General features: G+C 38.1%; 2 protein-coding genes across 9 annotated transcripts; both read left to right on the top strand.

Moving 5' to 3' along the window:
• Nucleotides 1-48: 48 nt before the first annotated feature.
• NDUFB1 (NADH:ubiquinone oxidoreductase subunit B1) lies at nt 49-2,635 on the top strand. 4 transcript variants are annotated; one of them, XM_042868242.1, is made up of 3 exons: nt 49-156; nt 945-1,089; nt 2,309-2,635. In XM_042868242.1, the coding sequence occupies exons 2-3, from the start codon at nt 950-952 to the stop codon at nt 2,343-2,345; spliced, it is 177 nt and encodes a 58-aa protein (XP_042724176.1). In that variant the 5' UTR covers nt 49-156; nt 945-949; the 3' UTR covers nt 2,346-2,635. The 4 variants fall into 4 exon arrangements, with proteins under 4 accessions (XP_042724176.1, XP_042724257.1, XP_042724337.1 ...); XM_042868323.1 differs by having other exon boundaries at nt 53-156; nt 948-1,089; XM_042868403.1 differs by having other exon boundaries at nt 114-213.
• Nucleotides 2,636-2,722: 87 nt separating this feature from the next.
• ATXN3 (ataxin 3) lies at nt 2,723-17,607 on the top strand. 5 transcript variants are annotated; one of them, XM_042868112.1, is made up of 12 exons: nt 2,723-2,969; nt 5,482-5,646; nt 6,163-6,207; nt 7,744-7,829; nt 8,273-8,339; nt 8,686-8,721; nt 10,571-10,658; nt 10,908-11,040; nt 11,998-12,173; nt 12,598-12,718; nt 13,468-13,556; nt 13,963-17,607. In XM_042868112.1, exons 1-12 carry the CDS (start codon nt 2,946-2,948, stop codon nt 14,055-14,057), a joined length of 1,125 nt encoding a protein of 374 aa, XP_042724046.1. In that variant the 5' UTR covers nt 2,723-2,945; the 3' UTR covers nt 14,058-17,607. The 5 variants fall into 5 exon arrangements, with proteins under 5 accessions (XP_042724046.1, XP_042723800.1, XP_042723714.1 ...); XM_042867866.1 differs by lacking the exon at nt 8,686-8,721; XM_042867780.1 differs by lacking the exon at nt 8,686-8,721 and having other exon boundaries at nt 2,723-3,118.
• The last annotated feature ends 866 nt before the right edge of the window (nt 17,608-18,473 follow it).

The raw sequence follows: 18,473 nt of genomic DNA, 5'->3' as shown, positions 1-18,473 counted from the left end.
GAGAGGCGAACGGACGGCACCATTCCCGGGGGGGTGAAGGCGGCTTCCCTCGGTCCCCCGCGCTCGTGGGCTCTCCCAAGTTGCTCGCGCCGCCCGTTGCCCTTGGGGTGGCCGCTGTGCGGGGCCTGGTGCAGTGAGCGGTGTTTGTGAGTCCCGGTAGGTTCCGGGGTAGCGTTTCGTGTGCGTGGCGCGCCGGCAGCCGCCTTGCCGAGGGTCGGTACCGTGAGTGTAGGCACAGAGGGCGCCCTGAGAGCTCGGCTCGGGCGGGGCGGGAGGCGGGAAGGGGAAGGAAAGCGGCTTGTGTCTGCCTTCTGTCATCCGAGCTCGCATAAATGTAACCATTAATGCCTTAAGAGAGATGTTCCGCTCCCATTTTAGGATAAAATCCCATTTCTAAGACCCGAGCGTTGTGTAGAGCTGTTTCTAAGAAACTTGCATGTGCATTTGAGAGCAGGCTGAGAGGGGATCCCGTCTGTGTTTATAAATATCTGCAGTCTGGGAGTCAAATGGTTGGGACCGGCACTTCTCAGTGGTGCTCAGCGATAGGACAGAGGGCAATGAGCACTAACTGGAACACGGGAAGATCCCTACAAATGTGCAAAAGAACTTTGTTGCTGTGAGGGTGACGGAGCAGTGGAACAGCCTGCCCTCGGAGACTGTGGTATCTCCTTGTCTGGAGATACAACCCATCTGAAGACTTCCTGTGCAACCCGCTGTAGGGAATCTTCCTTAGCAGGGGAGGGGATTGGAGTAGGTGATCTCCAGAGGTTCTTCCAACCTCTTTGATTCTATGAAATCCATGTCTAGTTGGAAGTGTTTAATGGCCTGTATGTGTATGATCCCAGGATAGGATTCTAGCAAGTGTGCTTAAATGTTCTAAGCATGCACCAGCTTCCATGTACAGGTTTATTACCAACTCTTACTGTTATGCTTTTTCTTTCTAGCAGCCATGGTGAATTTTGCCCAAGCTGTGCGTGACCACTGGGTTCACATCCTTGTTCCCTTGGGATTCGTGGTTGGATGCTATCTGGACAGATGGAATGATGAGAGGCTGTCAGCCTTCCGAAACAAGAGCTTGTTGTACAAGAGGTCTGCTTTGTCATGCCTTTTAAAAATATGTTTGGTTGTTTTCACAAATAGACTTTAAAAAGCGCTTCTCTGTTTGTTGGTAAAATCATACATATGAAAAAGAATTCTATCAAAATATTAAAGGGAAAAATGACCAAAATTTCAGCAAGCATTTGTGAAGGATTTAAGATCCCTAATGCCCTCTGAATATTTAGCTCTAAGCCCATCTTTGTGCTCTTAGCCATGAAAGAAAATATATGTAGATCTCTGTGTTTGATCTTTTAGCCGAAATAATTGGTTTAAAATGGTCAATTGCAACAGTGAATCAGAAGTATTGATTTTAATTCATCTGTGAAAGCTGGATAAATGCAGACTACAGTAATAGGAAGTATGATTTGTATCTAAAATTGAAAAGGAGGATGCTCTACCTGAGATTAAAATATAAAGTAAACACATTAATATGGAGGTGAACAGAAATCATTTTGCTAGGAAAAAGGACATCATTTACCCAGGAAAAAGGTAAATAAATAAAACTTAACAATTTGCTGTCAAATTCTTAAGTCATGAAGTGTGGGAACTGTAATTTTGTCCTTGAAACTTCAATGAGAAACAGTCACTGAATTTTCATTTTCAGCTTTTCTGTATAGTAAGCATCTTTAAAATTATCATAGCATTTAAAAATTGTATGAATTTGTCATTAAAAATTATCTACTTTTTAAAAGTTAATGCAGCATCTTTAAACATTTATATTGGGAACTGCTGTCTCCTTTCTTGGTAAAACAGCTTATGACAAAATTAACGCAGCTGCTACACAAGCACTTTTCTTTCTGCTGTTCCTGGTGACTTCAGGCTATTTCAGCATCACTGCAAAAACCTTTTCCACTTTCACCTCTATTTGTCTTTCCACTAAACCAATGGATTTTTGTATTGGAAGGAGTTAGATTTTTTTCCTTTGGAGTCCCATTATGTAAAAAAAAAAAATTTTTTTTTAAATCAATCTGTTAACTCAGTAGAGGTTTATTTATAACAATGGTAGCAAAGGACTCAATCTTTTGATGCTTTGGATTGAAAAGAAAAAGCTTACCAGTATAGGAAGGTTTAAAACTGACAACAGTTGCAAATAAAAAGTCAGGATAACTTTCCAAATCAAAGGATTCTAGAATAATTCTAAATGTGTGTTAATTATCCCACAACATTTATCCTAACTTTGGCCTCCACCTTTTTTTTTCTTTCTGCACAGAGAGCTGAGGCCCGGTGAAGAAAAAACATGGAAATAAAGGCTGTTGATGGAGAATATTTTTGCTCAGTTAATCACCTTATCTCATGCATTGAAATAATATGATTATGGTTTTATCTTGAGATTGTACCAAGCTACAGAAAAGAACACCTACAATTTGTCAGTGCTACTTTAATTTCCATTGTTACTTTCTGAAAGGTGATTTAGTTATATAGCTAATTTGTACCTGGGAAACCCACAAATGTTGAGAAATGTCTGACCCCAGAAGTACCATTCAGGAGTTGGGGGAGGAAAGACTTAATGTAATAAAGAAAAAACTATGCAAAAATATTTTCCTTTTTTATTAATCTGTATGGTGTGGAATTAATGCGTTTATGGCTAATTTATGAGCTAGTCTTCAAGGAAGTACTTAACGCAGCACGCTTTAACTCAGCGTCACGCGGAGACGGGCGGCACAGAGGGAGCGGGAATTTCCGGCTGCTCCACAACCGCGAGCAGGCGCGGGGTGTCGCCAAGATGGCGGGACCTCCTGGCCGCCAGGGGGCGCTGCGGCAGCCTGGCTCAGCGGGGCCGAGCGGAGGCAAGCTGCGATTGGCTGCGCGGGTCATGTGAGGCGGAGGCCGTGCCGTTGACAATAAACATGGAGTCGATATTCCACGAGCGGGTGAGTGAGCGGTCGCGGTGGGTCCGGCGTTTCGATGAGGCGTCCCGCATATGCAGCGCCTTCGGTCGTCTGGCAGGGTGGAAGCGGAGATGTCCTCCGCAGGGACTTCTCGCGTTGGGCTCTCCGTAGCAGTTGTTGGGTACGCTCAGGTATGGCCTAAAGCTGCTGCTTCTCATCTGTGGCTGAGCACGGAGGCGAGCAGCGGGACATGGGGCGGTTCTGCATTCCGAGTTCCGCGCGCTAACACGCTGCTCGCCGCCACCGGAGCTGCCCGGTGTGGGTGTGCCGCCCGGCGGGAACGGCGCTGGGAGGGACGGCCCGCATCGCGTGCTGAGCGGCGCTTCCTGTTTTGGAGAAGAGATGCTTCTGGAAACTGCTGCGCTTCGCCAGGGCTCTCACGTACGGGCTGTGTGCGAGCTCTGTGTTACTACAGTACAGCTCCTTTTTCACCTACTTTGCCAATGACTCTGCATCTTTGTTGTGTTGTAGGTGATACCGATTTCTAGCCGTTGTTCTTATGCGTAATAGTTGGTTTAGTTAACAAATAAAAAGAGTTAGCTGTACAATTCTGTTGGTTTTTGTTTTTTTTTTTTTTTTTAATATATCATTATTTTTACATCAGCAGTAGAACATGGAGAGTGTTCTTTCAGGCTGGATTTGGGTAGCAAAACATGGCAAACGTCATGAAGCTGCTGTTCAGAGGGTAAGAGCTGGATTTCAGCCATTATAACCCATGCTGCAGTAGCTTCAACTTCCAGCTGGGACTACAAAATGAGTTCTAACCAAAAGTGCATACCTTCCTTTTCTGTAGCCTTTCACGTATCAACCTGGCAACTGAAAGAAGGGTTTATCAGTAAACTGCTTTGTACTTTTGGAATAAACTGCGGAAATTGTAATGATCAAGCGTACTGCATTCAAAGAATTGGTATACCTTTAACTAAACAAAGACCTGAAACAGTGTTTCATTTGTAACAGGAGGGTGACAGTTGCAAAAAGTAGGACTGCTGCAGATTTGAGCCCCTATTATTAAAAAATTGGCCTTTTCTCTTAAAGGATCTGAGTGATTGAAACCACTGAAAGTAGGACAGCTGTTGAAACCCGGATAGGTTTCAATAAGGGGATTTCAGATTATGGAAAAATACCATATTCTCTGCACAGAAATACTGCAGTTAACATTTATTACAAAACAAAAAGATGTGTTTTATGCACTTACAGTATGTGCAGATTGTCATTTTAAGATGAATTTTTTTTTTTTGTACAAGTACAGAGGGGCTCTTTCAAAGAAATTAGGGCCTAAGCTTATAATGCAGCTCATTTTTTTCAAAGGTATCTTAGGGTTGGTTTGTTCCTAATTATTTACATGCTTATGGTGAAAACAATCTGTGACTGTGAGCAAGTTCCCCTGTTTTAGTTGTACGATGGGACCAGCAGCAGGAATGTGCTCCCAACAGGGCAGGAGTTGCTGTTTAGTCTGGAGTTTCTTGTGGGATAAACACGAGCTGGAGGAGCTGTGGAAGATGAGGTTTCAGAATTCCATTGTACCTTGGCTGTACAGCTGGTCCAGCTTTAACTCAGTGTTCAGTTGAGTGATGATGCCCTCAGAAAGTACTGTAATCTGAAGTTCTAGGGCTCCTGCTGTAAGGGAGACCGCAGGAGGTTTGTGCTCCTGACTTGTATGTTGGAAAGGTGGACGTTTAAATAATATTCCTACAAGGCACGCTTTTGGATTCTTACTTTCTGTAGGTTTTGGCAGAGGTGAGAGGCTGGTTTTGATTCCTTGAAGACTTTGTTTTGTTTCCAACATGTTTGTTCTGATGCATGTTCTTAATGCTAGTATAAACGAGCACTGATACAAACAAAGAGGAGAGCTGCTTTTTATAACTGGTGTTAAACTGTCTTGTGCTTGTAGGTTAGTTATTTTTTTAGAGAGAGATTGCTTTTCATGGGAAACTGTAATTTCTCTTTTTGTGAAGTCCTCTTTTTCTTCAAAGTCTCAATGCTCTGTTTTTCTTCAGCCACATGTGGAAAGCAGATTTTTGATGGCCACACCTGACAGGGAGCACAAGTTTAACAAAGAGCAAGAGCATCTCCTGTGGAGAGTGTTTGTTACTGGGAATTGAAGATTAAAAAAAGAAAATGAGTTTCCTATTTCATATGGTGATGATTTGAAGGGAGCAGAATCCATTCTCCTGATGGTTGTAAAGTACTTGTGTGACTTGGACAAGCTGTAGGTGATTTTTATGCTGTTTCCCAAAACATTTTCACTTGAAGTTTATTTTCTTCCAGGAAATGTAATGTTTGTTTTCTTTTTCATCATCAGATTTAAGGAGCAGAGGAATGTATTCTACTGCTCACACTGCTACAAATCTGGAAAAAAATTCTGGGGAGTGGGGGCTGGAAGAAAAGTTTGCTGGAATACAATCACTGAATGTTTTTGCAGAGCGCATCATTAACATCGGTTTGTTATTGTTTTGACATTGTTTTTTTTATTTTTCTCCTTTTCCAATATTAGCAAGAAGGCTCATTATGTGCTCAGCACTGTCTGAATAATTTGCTGCAAGGAGAGTACTTTAGTCCTGTTGAGTTATCCTCCATTGCACAGCAGTTGGATGAGGAAGAAAGAATGAGAATGGCAGAGGGAGGAGTGTCTAGCGAAGAATATAGAACATTTTTACAGGTAAAATCTGAATGTGACATTGCACGGTGTTTGCATAAAATCTAATACTGTGTAGCAAAGGCCTCCTATTCTTTCATAGTTACAAAAGGTTCATTTTCTATTGCTGACATTTGGAAGTTTGCTGATACTTCCTTTCAAGCATTTCAGTTTTGAGGTTTTTAAATGTTATTTCTACAACATTGTAGTGCTTCTACAGGAGCCATGTTACCCTCATCTTAAGGATAGGAAGGTCAGGCATGGCAAGGAGAAGAGTAAGAGATTGACCATTTGTTTTAGTAAGCCAGGGGTAGAGATGGTAACCTGTACCTGTCTGTCCTTTAAGCAGTAAATATTTGTAATTTGAAGGTTTGAGTTATTAATGAAAATGTAGGTGTTGTAATCAGCATGCAGAGTAGAATATATTTTGTTGCTGCTTTATTTATGTACAGTTGTATTTTTTTAATGTGAAATTCTTTCTGAACTTTTATGCTTACACGACTTTTAATTTTCTTTCCCCCAACCTCATATGCTGAGCAGCAGCCTTCTGTAAACATGGATGACAGTGGATTCTTCTCAATTCAAGTAAGCAGTGCTCTACGCTGGCATATTTTTTTTTCTTTATGGAATATATGTGCTGTCGTATAATTTAAATGACATTGAACTATTATCTAGTTTCTATTTTACAGGCTTAATGGCTTGAATCTTGAATTACATTAAGAGCAATGGTGACCTGTGTTTGTTCTTTAGGGTAGTATGGTTTGGGTGCAGTTGGACTTGGTGATCTTGAAGGTCTTTTCCAACCTGAGCAATTCTGTGATTCAGTTTATGGGCCTTTAAATAAAGAGTCAAAGCATAGCCTCCCTTGGTTGTGATACCACACCTGCTTGCAATAAGCTTGCTTTCCAAATTGCTGGTTATGAGCTACAGGTGAAAAAAGAGACTTGAGATTGTCTTCTCAAATTATAGACTGTAAAGTCTTTGGCAGTGGTTACAGAATTATTGCCATGATTTGCAGAATGAGAGAAGCTGCAGTATCTGTGTTCCAGTTTTTACAGTTCTCTCAGGGCACTTTGAATTGTGGTTTTTTAATGTTTATTTGCTTTTTTTTTGCTTTGCTTTTTAAGGAATGGGAAAATAATAGGAAATACGTTAACCAGAATAAAAAGGTGGTATTGAACACTACACTGGGTCTTGTGTCTAGACTAGAGCTGTTAACAAAATTCTGCACCTTTAGCTGTCTCTCTCTTTTAGAGGTGCTTTTCAGTGCTGCAGGATAGAAAATGCTTCCCTATATTCTGTACCCTATCATCCTGTCACTGCTTAGCGTGCTTGCTATGCAATTGGCTGACAGAAAGGAGGACGAATTGCTGATTTAAAATTTTCTACAGTGTTACTGCAAGTAGCTTTAAGAGTTATTGTAAAAGAATTTGGTAGTTACCTTTTATTTTCAGATTTGCTGATTATCTATCAAAGTCACTTTGAATATTCTAATAAGTTGAGAAGATTCTTATTTAGAAGCCTTAAGACATAGTGACTTCCAAGGTTTTGTTATACAGCTATTTGCTTGCAGTACAGTAGAAACTGTAAGTCTTTAGATTGATCAGCAAGCCTTGATGGACAGACAGCTCTATATAAATGCTATCAGTAAGCCAGTACTAATGAAACTGACTTGATGATGTGACATTCAAGTGGTGCAAATGCCAAATAGTTACTGTGGGGATAGATGACTTTGTACTTAGGAGAGGGCAAACAGAGCAGTGTGTGGAGAACAGAGAGATGACAACATAGGCAGTAGCTGTGGGAGGTGAAATTATAGCTTTGACTATGTTTTGACTATAATTTGCAGCAGTAAGTTTATTAACATGTCTTAGTTAAATCACAACTTTGATATTCCCCCTTAGATATGGTAGGCATGTTATATTTGCATGTAGGTTGATGAGGGTGGCATTTTGAATAATGTGATTCCTAATTTTCCCTGCAGGATTTTGAGATGAAAGCTTTATGAGGACGATAGAAGTGTTTGTAGCAGCTAAAATGGTTGCTCTTGCTCAAGTTAGATCGGATAGGTTTGACTCAAAAAGTGTTGTTGATTTTTTGTTCATTTGTTTGTTTTGACAGGTTATAAGCAATGCCTTGAAAGTGTGGGGTTTAGAACTAATCCTCTTCAACAGTCCAGAGTATCAGAGGCTTGGGATCGACCCTATGTAAGAATTTTTGTTGTCATCATTTTTTAAGCACAATTTCCTTTAATTTTAGGAAAAATACTGAAAAACAGTTATTGATTTCTTTAAAATCAGTATTTAAGCTCTGTTGCATTCTCGTTTATTTTCTTACACCCTGATCCTTTGACATTTTTTCTTCTTTTGAGGGTGTATATGAGCACATCTCCTCTGTGCCTTTGACATCTCAGTATCTGTGGCATCACAACTATATGAGATCTCAGTAATGCCGATGTGATGAAAAAGACAATTTCATAAATATTATAAGTTATAAAAGCAGTATGAGTACTCTGTAGCATCAAATCAACAGTTTTATTACTGAAAGTTTGTTTTGTAAGTTTAAATTAGTGGTGGCAAAGAACTGAAAACATTAATATGCACTCAATATTATTTAATTTTATCTATACCTTTTGTTTTTCTTTTTACAGAAATGAAAAATCATTTATTTGTAATTATAAGGAACACTGGTTTACAGTTCGAAAGTTAGGAAAACAGGTGACACTGTCTTTTTTTATTTAAAAATTGACTTCAGAATGGGGGTGGAAGAAGTGGTTTCAAGTAGACCATGTGTTGGCCTTTTGCAGGCTTTTTCTGCGATTTGGTTTAATAGTAGATATAAATAAATGAGTAAATGTTTGTTATATCAAATGCCAGGCAGCTTCCCTTGAATTTTAGTTTGGGGAAACGTCCTAGGATCATTTCCCTAGTGAAGCTGTTCTATAGGAAATTGTAGCTGAGGCAGTCCTTGTGACCTCTTAAGTTCTTTCCTTCTTTCTATGTGTGAAACAACAGAAAAAAATTATGATTTGAAAGTTGTACTAATGAATATTAATAATTGCAGGTATTTAAGGGTATCCAAGGGATAAGGCTGGGCAAGGTAGAATCACAACTTTCCACTATTGTAAAAATCAATCTGAAGCAGCTGTATTATAAGCAGAAAATAACTATTAAAGGTAAAGAACAGCCATACATATGCATAGTACCTATATAATAGCACAAATCACACACAGATCTCCTGTAATGCCAGTGCAGTCTTTTTTTCAGTAACTGATGATTGTTCTGGATTGTACTGCATAAGCTCTTATACAACAGAAATCAATTGGTTTGGTGTGGTGTTTTGGGGTTGATTTTTTTTTTGTTGTTGTTGTTGTTTCTGGTTTTTGTTTTTTTTTTTTTTTGTCATAGAAAGTGTCCCATAAAATAAGCATTCAAATTCTGAAATTTGCAGAATATATATAATATAGAAATAAGCAGAAGTTGACTTACCCATTTGATGTTCCAAGTGGTGACTACTTATGTTGGCATCCAATTTAAAAGAACTGCAATTTTGCCCATGAATAAGCAAACTAAATTCCACAGTTCTGGTGCAGTTCGAGAGTTTGGCTGATAATTGTTTACAGGCATTTTTTTGGTGTATTCGAAATTGAAGAGGCTGAATGGCCTTTAAAGGGTTGGATAAGCTCCCTGGTAAAAATTATAGCCAGCTGAAACTTGTTTGAGACACTGTTCTAGCCTACAACATGTTTAATTGGAGGGGGGATGCATTTGTTTTCTCACATGGTTTGTAGCCAAACAAAGAAAACAAGGTTCTGTTCACTAGAGAGTAATGAGAAGGGAGAGACAAAAGAAATTGACTTACTGCTTTCAGCTGTTTCTTTTCTGTTACAGTTATAGCAGTTAGTTCTCCAAACTTTTGTCCTCCACACTTCTAATAGTTTATCAGTAATCTGTCTGTCACATATGTTCACATAACTTTTTAATTCTTTCCCCATTCCTACGCTGTTTGTTTTCTTTACCTTATCTTAGTCGAACAGGGGCTTTTGACTGACAATTTAAGAATGGTAGATAGTTGACTCTGAATTCACCAGGTGAATTACAGTTTGGCCCTGACTGCAAGCGTAGAATTGCATATTTGACATTTTATGCAGACAGATGAATTTTTGTGATAAGAGATAAAACTCTTCTGTCTGAAATGGTGTGTTCTCGTTCAAATTGGTAATGTTGAATGGGTATGGAATATAAAAATATTCTTCAAATTTATTGCTGTATAAATGGAATACACCAGGTAGACCATTTTGCCATACATATTGAGTATATTTTCTCCCTAGTGGAAATATTATATATAATGAATTGTCTTCAGGCATCTGAAAATAATCTGTGACCCATATTGTAATGTGTACATGCATAACTGGCATATTAAATGTTACGTTCATTTTTATAAATATTTAACAGTTATCTCCCAGAGATGTGAACAATAATTTGCAGTATCATCATCTGATAAAGGCAGCATGTTTAATTAATACAGTGAATTCAATTTCTGTTTCCTGTAACTACAAATATATTAAGATAGTGTTAGCTTTAGAACTTCTTTCTTCATGTATTCCTGAACTGTTTTAAAAAAAAAAAAAGAGCATTTTACAACTATGCCTAAAGTGATTATTCTGCCATCCTTAGATTTGTGTTTTGGTCTGCTTGCCTGCTACCAGTGTTTAGAAAGGAGAGAGAGCATGCAGTCACTTACATGCTTCAGATCTCCTGTTAGCTGAAGAGATTTTGAAGGAAAACTGTGAGCAGTGTAATTATTGTGCTTCAATAGACTTCTAACTTGATGATTTATTTTATTTGGTGATTTTATTTTATTTTAGAAAATGACCACAATGTACAAAAATGGATAACTGAGTTGTCTTTATGCTAATTTGTTCTCTCAAACTTTTTCTTAATTGCAGTGGTTTAACTTGAACTCTCTCTTGATGGGTCCAGAGCTAATATCAGATACATATCTTGCACTTTTCTTGGCACAATTACAACAGGAAGGTAATAGTAACTTGCAGATGTTAAGTCTCTTTAATTAAAAGCAGGTAATCATTATTTATTAGAAGTTATGTATTCAGTTAACTATCTTTGGGTTATTTCACTATTTCAATAATGAAACTAAGTTCGTGTAATGAGAGTTTGAGCCTTAATTTTAATAAACCACAGACCACTGTATTCCATATAAGTTTACATTTCATATAATTTACATGTGCAGCTTAATGCTGTAGACCTATGATTTCTGTTTTTCAGGTTATTCCATATTTGTAGTAAAAGGTGACCTGCCAGACTGTGAGGCTGATCAGCTGTTGCAGATGATTCGAGTTCAGCAGGTGCAGCGACCAAAACTAATTGGAGAAGAGACTGCGCAGTCAAGAGACCAGAGGTAAGGTAAACAGACTTACTTTTAATAATGTTCAGTAAGATTTGTTTCCATGATTAATGCCTACGTGGAAACAAACCCTTTAAGATGTAATTAGAAGTACCTCAAGATCAATGTGTTCTATTGCACACTATAAAGCCAAATTAGTAGATGACCTAGTTTCAATGCGGACAGAGTTGATTTTCTTCATAGTGTATGGTATAATGTTATGTTTTGGCTTTGGGACTAGAACAGTGTTGATAATACAGTGATGTTTTAATTCTTGCTGTGCAGTGCTGCACAAAGCCAAGGACATTTCAGCTTCTCATACTGTCCTGCCAGTGAAGGGCTGGGGGAGAAGCACAAGCAGCTGGGAGGTTAGCTAGGCAGATTAGCTGACCCAAACTGGCCAAAGGAATCTTTCGTATCTTATGACAGAAGAATTCAGAGGAATTAATTTAGAATGAATTCGTTATTATTACTTCCACTTCATAAATTATGGTGTTGTAAACAAATGTCATAAAAACAGTAAGCTACTTGGCAGTGATGTGAAATTACATATAGTTTGCAGAGGATCTTTTGCTGTAGTGTTATCATCAAAGGTTCCTGAGGAGAGACCACGTACACTTTTATCTGTGGGTTTGACTGTCTTACTTGAAATAGGTTCAAATAAAATTCATGTCTTTCCATAGCACTTTTGCTTTTGAAGTTTCTGCTGTAAAGTAAATTCTCATCAACTTATAAGCATATATTCATGGTTTTGGTATTTTCATTTCTATAGCTGAAAACTATTCTTGCAATTCCTTCAAAATGTTTTTTTTTTTTTTTTTGTATAGAAATAAGAAAATATTTCTGATTTTCGTAAGTCACTTTTTGTCAAAGTTAAAAATATAAGTAGTTGAGTCAGCACAAACTACTTTAAATCTCAGTAGAAGTAAGCACGATTGTGGTTTGAGTATTATAAATGTATCAACTTCACAGGCTACCTAGAAGTGATGTGGACCAAGCGATAGAAGTTAGCCATCCTTTTGATGGGACAAGCATGTTAGATGAAGATGAGGAGAATTTTCAAAGAGCTCTGGCTTTAAGTAGGCAAGAAATTGATATGGAAGATGAAGAAGCTGATCTTCGTAGGGCCATTCAACTCAGCATGCAAGGTACAGTGCTTTTTTAAATTGCAGTGTTCTTGCTGCTTGCACCTTAGCAGCTACTGAAATCAGCTTCAGACAGCTGTTTTCAGCAGGCTTCAAGCTCTGAAAAGACTGGCTTTGAGGCATAGAAGGATAATCCAAACTTGTATCTATCTCCTTCCTGCTGTTTGAAAAGTTACAACTTCTACATTAACACTGATTTTTAGGAGGCAAGAACAAGTAGGGAGGGAGGAGTGAAAGGAATCAATTCTGGGATGAGAAAGTGACAGTGAACCTCGCCTAGGTGCTTCTTTCACTAACAAGTCTGTTTTCATCAAGCGTGAAGAATGATGCATTTGGGTTGGGTTTTTTTCTTAATATAAAAACAAATTTAAAAAGTGAGCTATAATTTTACTGTAATTAGTAGGATATGGCTTGTTCTGATTTTTAGGTAGTCGTCAAAATGAGTTCTCAAACTCATTACCACAGAATGCTTCTCAGCCACCACACAGCAGTCAGACAGACTCTCCTTCAGAAGATCTGCGCAGGAGAAGACAAGCATATTTTGAAAAGTAAAGTAGCTGATAGAAAACTAAATCTGCATTTGGAAGTAAATGTCTTATTGTTCAGTGCTTTTGGGCTGTGGGTGGATTTCTCTCAGAGATCCAGCTTGATTTTAACCCTTAACCTGTTTTCGTAGCAGTACTAGACTTCTGCTATTCCCATGCGTTCTTAAGAAATGAAGCCTGTAAATAAGAGGGGATCTGTTAGTAGTGTGCCATCAGTCTTATGAAGGAAAGGAAATAAATATGTTAGAGTATTTCTACTGCTGTAAATAATTTCCATAATTATTTTCCTGAAAAATACTCTTCCTCTAAGACTTCTGGAAATGATTTCTCTCATGAACATCATACAAAGATTTTCTAGATGCTACTTCATTTTTTTGTTTCTGGAGCGCTGCCTTAATACTTATATTTGTGGTTTTATTGTAGTCTTTGCTTGTCTTATTTCCCAGTGATGGAGGAAATTTAGATAAGGGAGAAATGCTGCAGAAAGGAGGTGATAGGTATTGCATGAGAGGATAGTAATGCAGAATGCCTGAATTCTGGAAAACAGGCCTGTAATTTGGAATATCAGCTATCCCCATGTGAGGCTTAGTGGAGGAAGCAATTAAACAGATTTGAGGTGGTGTGGGTGGGTCAGTATTTCGAACGGCAGCTTATACATCTAACTCTTGGCCTTCCTTGACAATGAAATAGACTTGATATAGGAGTTGTACTGATCTTAATTCTACTTTTCTTTAAATTTATAATTATTTCAGGCAGCAACAGCAGATAGAACAGCAGGATCTGACCCTGAACCTACATGATAAACCAACTATAAACTCAAGCACTCTGGAAGCTGATCCAGGTAATGTTTTCTAAACTTATTTCCAACATTAAAATATATCTTATTTACCTTTGTAAATAAATATGTCAGTATATTTTATTTACCTTTGTATTGTGCTCTGCTTCCTCGCTTTCCTTACCTGCCTTATTTCTCACCCCAGCAGTGGTTCAGACTATGCATCACAGTCATTACTCTTTTTGGCAGAAGGGAAGGATCACTTTCTTGAAATGTTTGTTTTGTTGTGAATGTCAGTACCCTGTTCCAGGGTGAACTATTAGACTGAGCTCTGGCTGTGCTTTTTGTTATTTAGTTTGGCTGGGACAGAGTAGGTATGGACAAAAGGAGCAAAGAAAGCATTTAATTGCAGATTCAGTTGAGAGCTGAATCTGTGCATTTATTACAATTTGTATACGTCTGTTTTCTTTAGGAGGTGATATGAGTGAGGAGGACATGCTTCAAGCAGCTATGAATATGTCGCTGGAATCTGCTAGAAACCACTTGAGTACAGAAGAGAAGAAATGACATCGTAATTTTTCCCCTCTATTGTCAAAACACTACGTCTCTGTTACAATTTTACTGTGTGGATGTTGCACAAGCTGGGTTCATTTCAGAGTTCTGGAAGCAGGAATGAAAGGTTGGCTGGAGCTCAGAGTTTAGAGGGAATCTGCAAATATGAAAAGTTTGCACTAATTTAGAAAACCATAGCACTCCTACTACAAGAGTAACAGTATTGAAGTTACTTACGTTACTCTTGATCAAACATGCACATGTAGCAGCTGTAACTTGCATTAAAAAAGTTTGTTTTGAAAAATTCTATGGAGAACACAAAAAGTGCCAAAAATTGGTATCAACCACTTTTTTTCCATACTAATACAAAAATAGATAGAAGTAATAAATTGTATTCATAAGTTGCTAGATATAAGAAAATACTTCAAATGGGGAAAAAAAAAAACAACCAACTAGATTCTGTTTATCTTAGGTAACTTGTTCTGTGATTTGTTCTTCAAATGACTTGATGTCAACTTTTTGGTCCTGCTGTCCGCTTTTGAAATGACCCACCCTGCAGGAGAAACCTAAATCTGTAAATGTATTGCTTGGCAATTAAACAGAAAATCTCCAGTGTACTGTAGATCATGACATTCACTGAAAGATTCCAGAGTGCTTCTGATGTTCTAACACTTTCTGGTTTTACTTTTAGTTTTACTTGTAGTTTCAAAGTTCGTGCTTGAGGTAGGATTTTTGCTTTGCCATTTTGTCTTTTTGTAAATAACTTTTTTTTAATGCTAGGTTTGGTTTTTTTTTTTTTTAATACTCCTTCTGGTTATACCACTGTTTTTATCATGAAAGTATCACAATGGGTTAAACAGGTTTTTCTTTTATATTTCTACTGTTATCTTTTCCTCTTCAACCCTTAATTCTGGCCTTTCAGTATCATAGAGCTGTAACTGAGTCTAGGAGAAAGGAAAATGGGGAAGATCTGGGTGCCATAAAATCAATGCCACATAAGTTGCATTCCTGCAGTCTACAATGACCTCTGTGCAAGTAGCTCTTCTAAGAATGAATATTTATGTCTGTGTGGGTGCTCTTTCTGAAATGCTTTTTGACTGTCTGTCAGAATGTTGTAGCTTTTTCAGGAATGGCCTTTACTCATGCACCTTAAAATTTTTTTATCATGCTGTTTCTGATGCTGAGGAAAAAAAAATCCAACACAAAACAGGGAGCAAAGGATGGGAGAGAGATTATTCTATTTGTTGTAGCACATTTGTTTTGATACCCAGGATGAATGTGTGATAGGGTGAACGAACCTGACTTCCAACTTAGTGCAGAAATTGATGTTTCATTTTACTAAATGGTGCTTGAAATACAAATTCTGTTTACATATAAATTATGTGGAAATATGTTATAGATACAGTATGCAAGCTGTATTCAATGCATTAACAGCACAGGCATTCTAAGAATATCTTTTGCAAATAAACCCGAATTTCTATATCAAAATATCCTAATGTAGTATCATTGCACAATAGTGACATATAAAATTAGTATTAGAACTTAATGGTAGTTAAATGGAAGTATGCATTCAGCATCAAGTAGTACTTACTTGAAAGGGCTCTTACCTCCCAGTAAATATTTGTTTACAGCAATGGTTTTTCTTGATAGGTTAGAATATTATACATATAGAGTGAATTCTGTTTTCCTGAATTTCCACTGCTGGGATGTGTAGTATGATGTGAATTTTGACATGACAGCACTACTTTTTAAAAAATTAAGATTTTGTTTTGTATATAATCCTATTCTGCACATGTAATCTCTATAATGTGCTGAAGTAATACAGCCAAGTAATGGCATTGAGAAGTCACGTGTGCAAATGCCATTTTGAAATGCTATATTTTTCAGGAGGTAGATTTGATTGAAATTTATATGAAACTGAAAACAGAAGAGGAGTATGTAAAGCAGTGAGTTATCTCTTTGCTTGTTTGCAAATTATCCACGACTTTAACTTCCCTTCCTTTGTTGTGCCATAAACTGACCCTGAAATCTCTCTCCTTTTAATAAATAGGTGTAGGCTGGCAGAGCTTGTTAATACTTACTTGATACTAGAACTTGGACCTTTTATCTTCTGTTACAAGAATATCATAAAAATACCATTTCTTTAGCTACATAGTATAGTGGTCCTGTATTTAAAAATTAAAAAAAAAAATTCCCTTGAATTGCATTAACTAACCTGTGACAATTACATCATAGAATCATAAAGCTTGTAAAAGACTTCCAGGATCATCTAGTCCACCCACCTACCACCAATATTGCCCTCTAAACCATGCCCCTCAGTATTACATCTACCCTTTCTCTTAACACCTTCAGGGACAGTGACTCCACAACTTCCCTGAGTAACCTGTTTGAATATCTCACCGCTCTTTCTGAGAATAAATTCTTTCTGCTATCTAATCTGACCGTCCCCTGGAGCACCTTTAGGTTTTTCCTCTCATCCTGTCCCTGTTACCTGGGAGAAGAGGCCGATCCACAACCTCCTTTCAGGTAGTTGCAGAGTGCTATAAGGTGTCTCCTGAGCCTCCTCTAGGCTAAACAATCCCACTTCCCTTAGCTATTTCATAAGATTTGTGTTCCAGACTCCTCACTTGCTTCTCTGGATGTAGTTTAGGGCCTCAACTGTCTGTCTTGTAGTGAGCGGCCCAAAACTGAACGCAGTACTTGAGATGCAGCCTTGCTGGAGTTGAATACTCAATGGAGTCGGATTGGAGTTGAAAAGAGGGAGGATCACCTCCCTGCTTCTCCTGGCTGTATTGTTTCTCATGCAAGCTGGGATGCCCTTGGCTTTCTTCACTACCTGATCACACTGCTGGCTTATGTTTAGCTGAGCGTCAACCAACACCTCCAGATCCTTTTCCACTGTGCAGCTTTCCAGCCTACAGTGTTGCATGGGGGTGTTGTGACCAAAGTGCAGGACCCAGCACTTAGGCTTGTTGAACATCATCCCATTGGTCTCAGCCCAGCTATCCAGCCTGTTCGGGTCCCTCTGTAGAGCCTTTCTATTCTCAAGTAGTTAGTTCTTACCCCTAACTTGGTGCCGTCTACAAACATACTGATGGTGCGCTCAGTTCCCTCATCCAAATTATCAGTAAAGATATTAAATAGGATGGGCCCCAGTACTGACCTCTGGTACATGTTTTTTGTAATCACTGAAGTGTGGAGGTTTGCATTTGAACTTTCATGTTGTTTTTTAAGTTACTCTACCCAAGTGTTTTAACCTGTGACGCTTATAAAGTAACAGTGCCTGAAAAGCACAAATGTGTGAGTCAGATTACAGGGCTAATCATGTTTCTTTCTGTGTAGAAACAGCATCACTGTACAAATATCAGTTTGGCATTCAGAGGAGTGTTAAGTTAGAAGTATGCTTAACTGCCAAGTCAAGCAATTCAGAGGTAACAGTTAAAGCTAAGTGTGCTAATTGCACCAACACAAAAGACTAATTCTTGACAGAACATATTTTTTTGACCCAGTTCTAAAGTTCAAAATATGTGGACCTGCCAAATTGTCAATAAAAAGCTGATCTTGTTTTCTCTGTGTGGATTCTTTTAATGATAAACACTTCTCACTGTGTTTGAACTGTACTGATAAATGTAGCATTTACTAATTACTAAATGTGGCATTTGGAGCCTATTCCTAGTGAAACTGAAAATGTTTTCTTTTTTCCACATAGCTATAAGCCAAAATCTGATGTTAAAGAGCATACCTTTATTTATTTATTTTAATTGCAATAAGATATTTAAGGGGAATTCAGGCTTCATTCATGTGACAGATGTTTACTATTTTCCTCACGATCCATCTGACACAATTTGTGTTCTGGTAGGGGAATGAGTGATACTTCTGTTAGGTGGCTTCCAAAATAAGTGTGTAAGTATAATTCTGTAAACTGTTCTCATGGTTTTGTAATGAGGGCAAGATGAAGAAGTAATACAGTTGTGCTTGAATGCAGTTCTTGTTAGGCATGGTATTAAGGATATGAATTTGTATTTACAAAATTTTCTGGCCTTGGAGCTAATCTGATAGAATACTGGCTTACTCCTCCTACCTTTGGGCTCTTTGCACTATTCAAACTTCAAAAAAACCATGAGCAGTGGGTTTAAATGTAATTTTCAGCTAGAGTTAATGTTTATTTTTTTTCATATGCGATTACTTTGCAGAATTCACACTATAAGGTGCCTATAAATTTCTCACCTGGAGTACTAAACGCCGTTACAATATTAAATCTCCAGTGGATTTTCATATTGGACTATTGCAGCTATTATGAATCTATAAAAGGGTGGGCAGTAGAGATAAGAACTGTGCTTAAAATAGCACCCGCACAAGTAAGTGGTTCTATTTCCCTATCTTGGACAAATACTGTTGTCTACAAGCTGCTTTGTTTTATTATAAAACTGA

Source organism: Lagopus leucura, unplaced genomic scaffold (genome assembly GCF_019238085.1).
Source record: "Lagopus leucura isolate 7727_CA_CO unplaced genomic scaffold, USGS_WTPT01 Super-Scaffold_1, whole genome shotgun sequence".
Lineage (NCBI taxonomy): Eukaryota > Metazoa > Chordata > Aves > Galliformes > Phasianidae > Lagopus > Lagopus leucura.
This window is presented reverse-complemented; position numbering and strand designations above follow the sequence as displayed.

Bases quoted from the DNA above. Each gene is read 5' to 3' on its own strand.
- NDUFB1 (XM_042868242.1), top strand. From the start codon at position 950: ATGGTGAATTTTGCCCAAGCTGTGCGTGACCACTGGGTTCACATCCTT. The intron at 1,090-2,308 runs GTCTGCTTTGTC...CTTTCTGCACAG, and splicing joins AAGAGCTTGTTGTACAAGAG to AGAGCTGAGGCCCGGTGAAG.
- ATXN3 (XM_042867780.1), top strand. From the start codon at position 3,020: ATGCAGCGCCTTCGGTCGTCTGGCAGGGTGGAAGCGGAGATGTCCTCC. The intron at 10,659-10,907 runs GTAATAGTAACT...TCTGTTTTTCAG, and splicing joins GGCACAATTACAACAGGAAG to GTTATTCCATATTTGTAGTA. The intron at 11,041-11,997 runs GTAAGGTAAACA...TCAACTTCACAG, and splicing joins GCGCAGTCAAGAGACCAGAG to GCTACCTAGAAGTGATGTGG.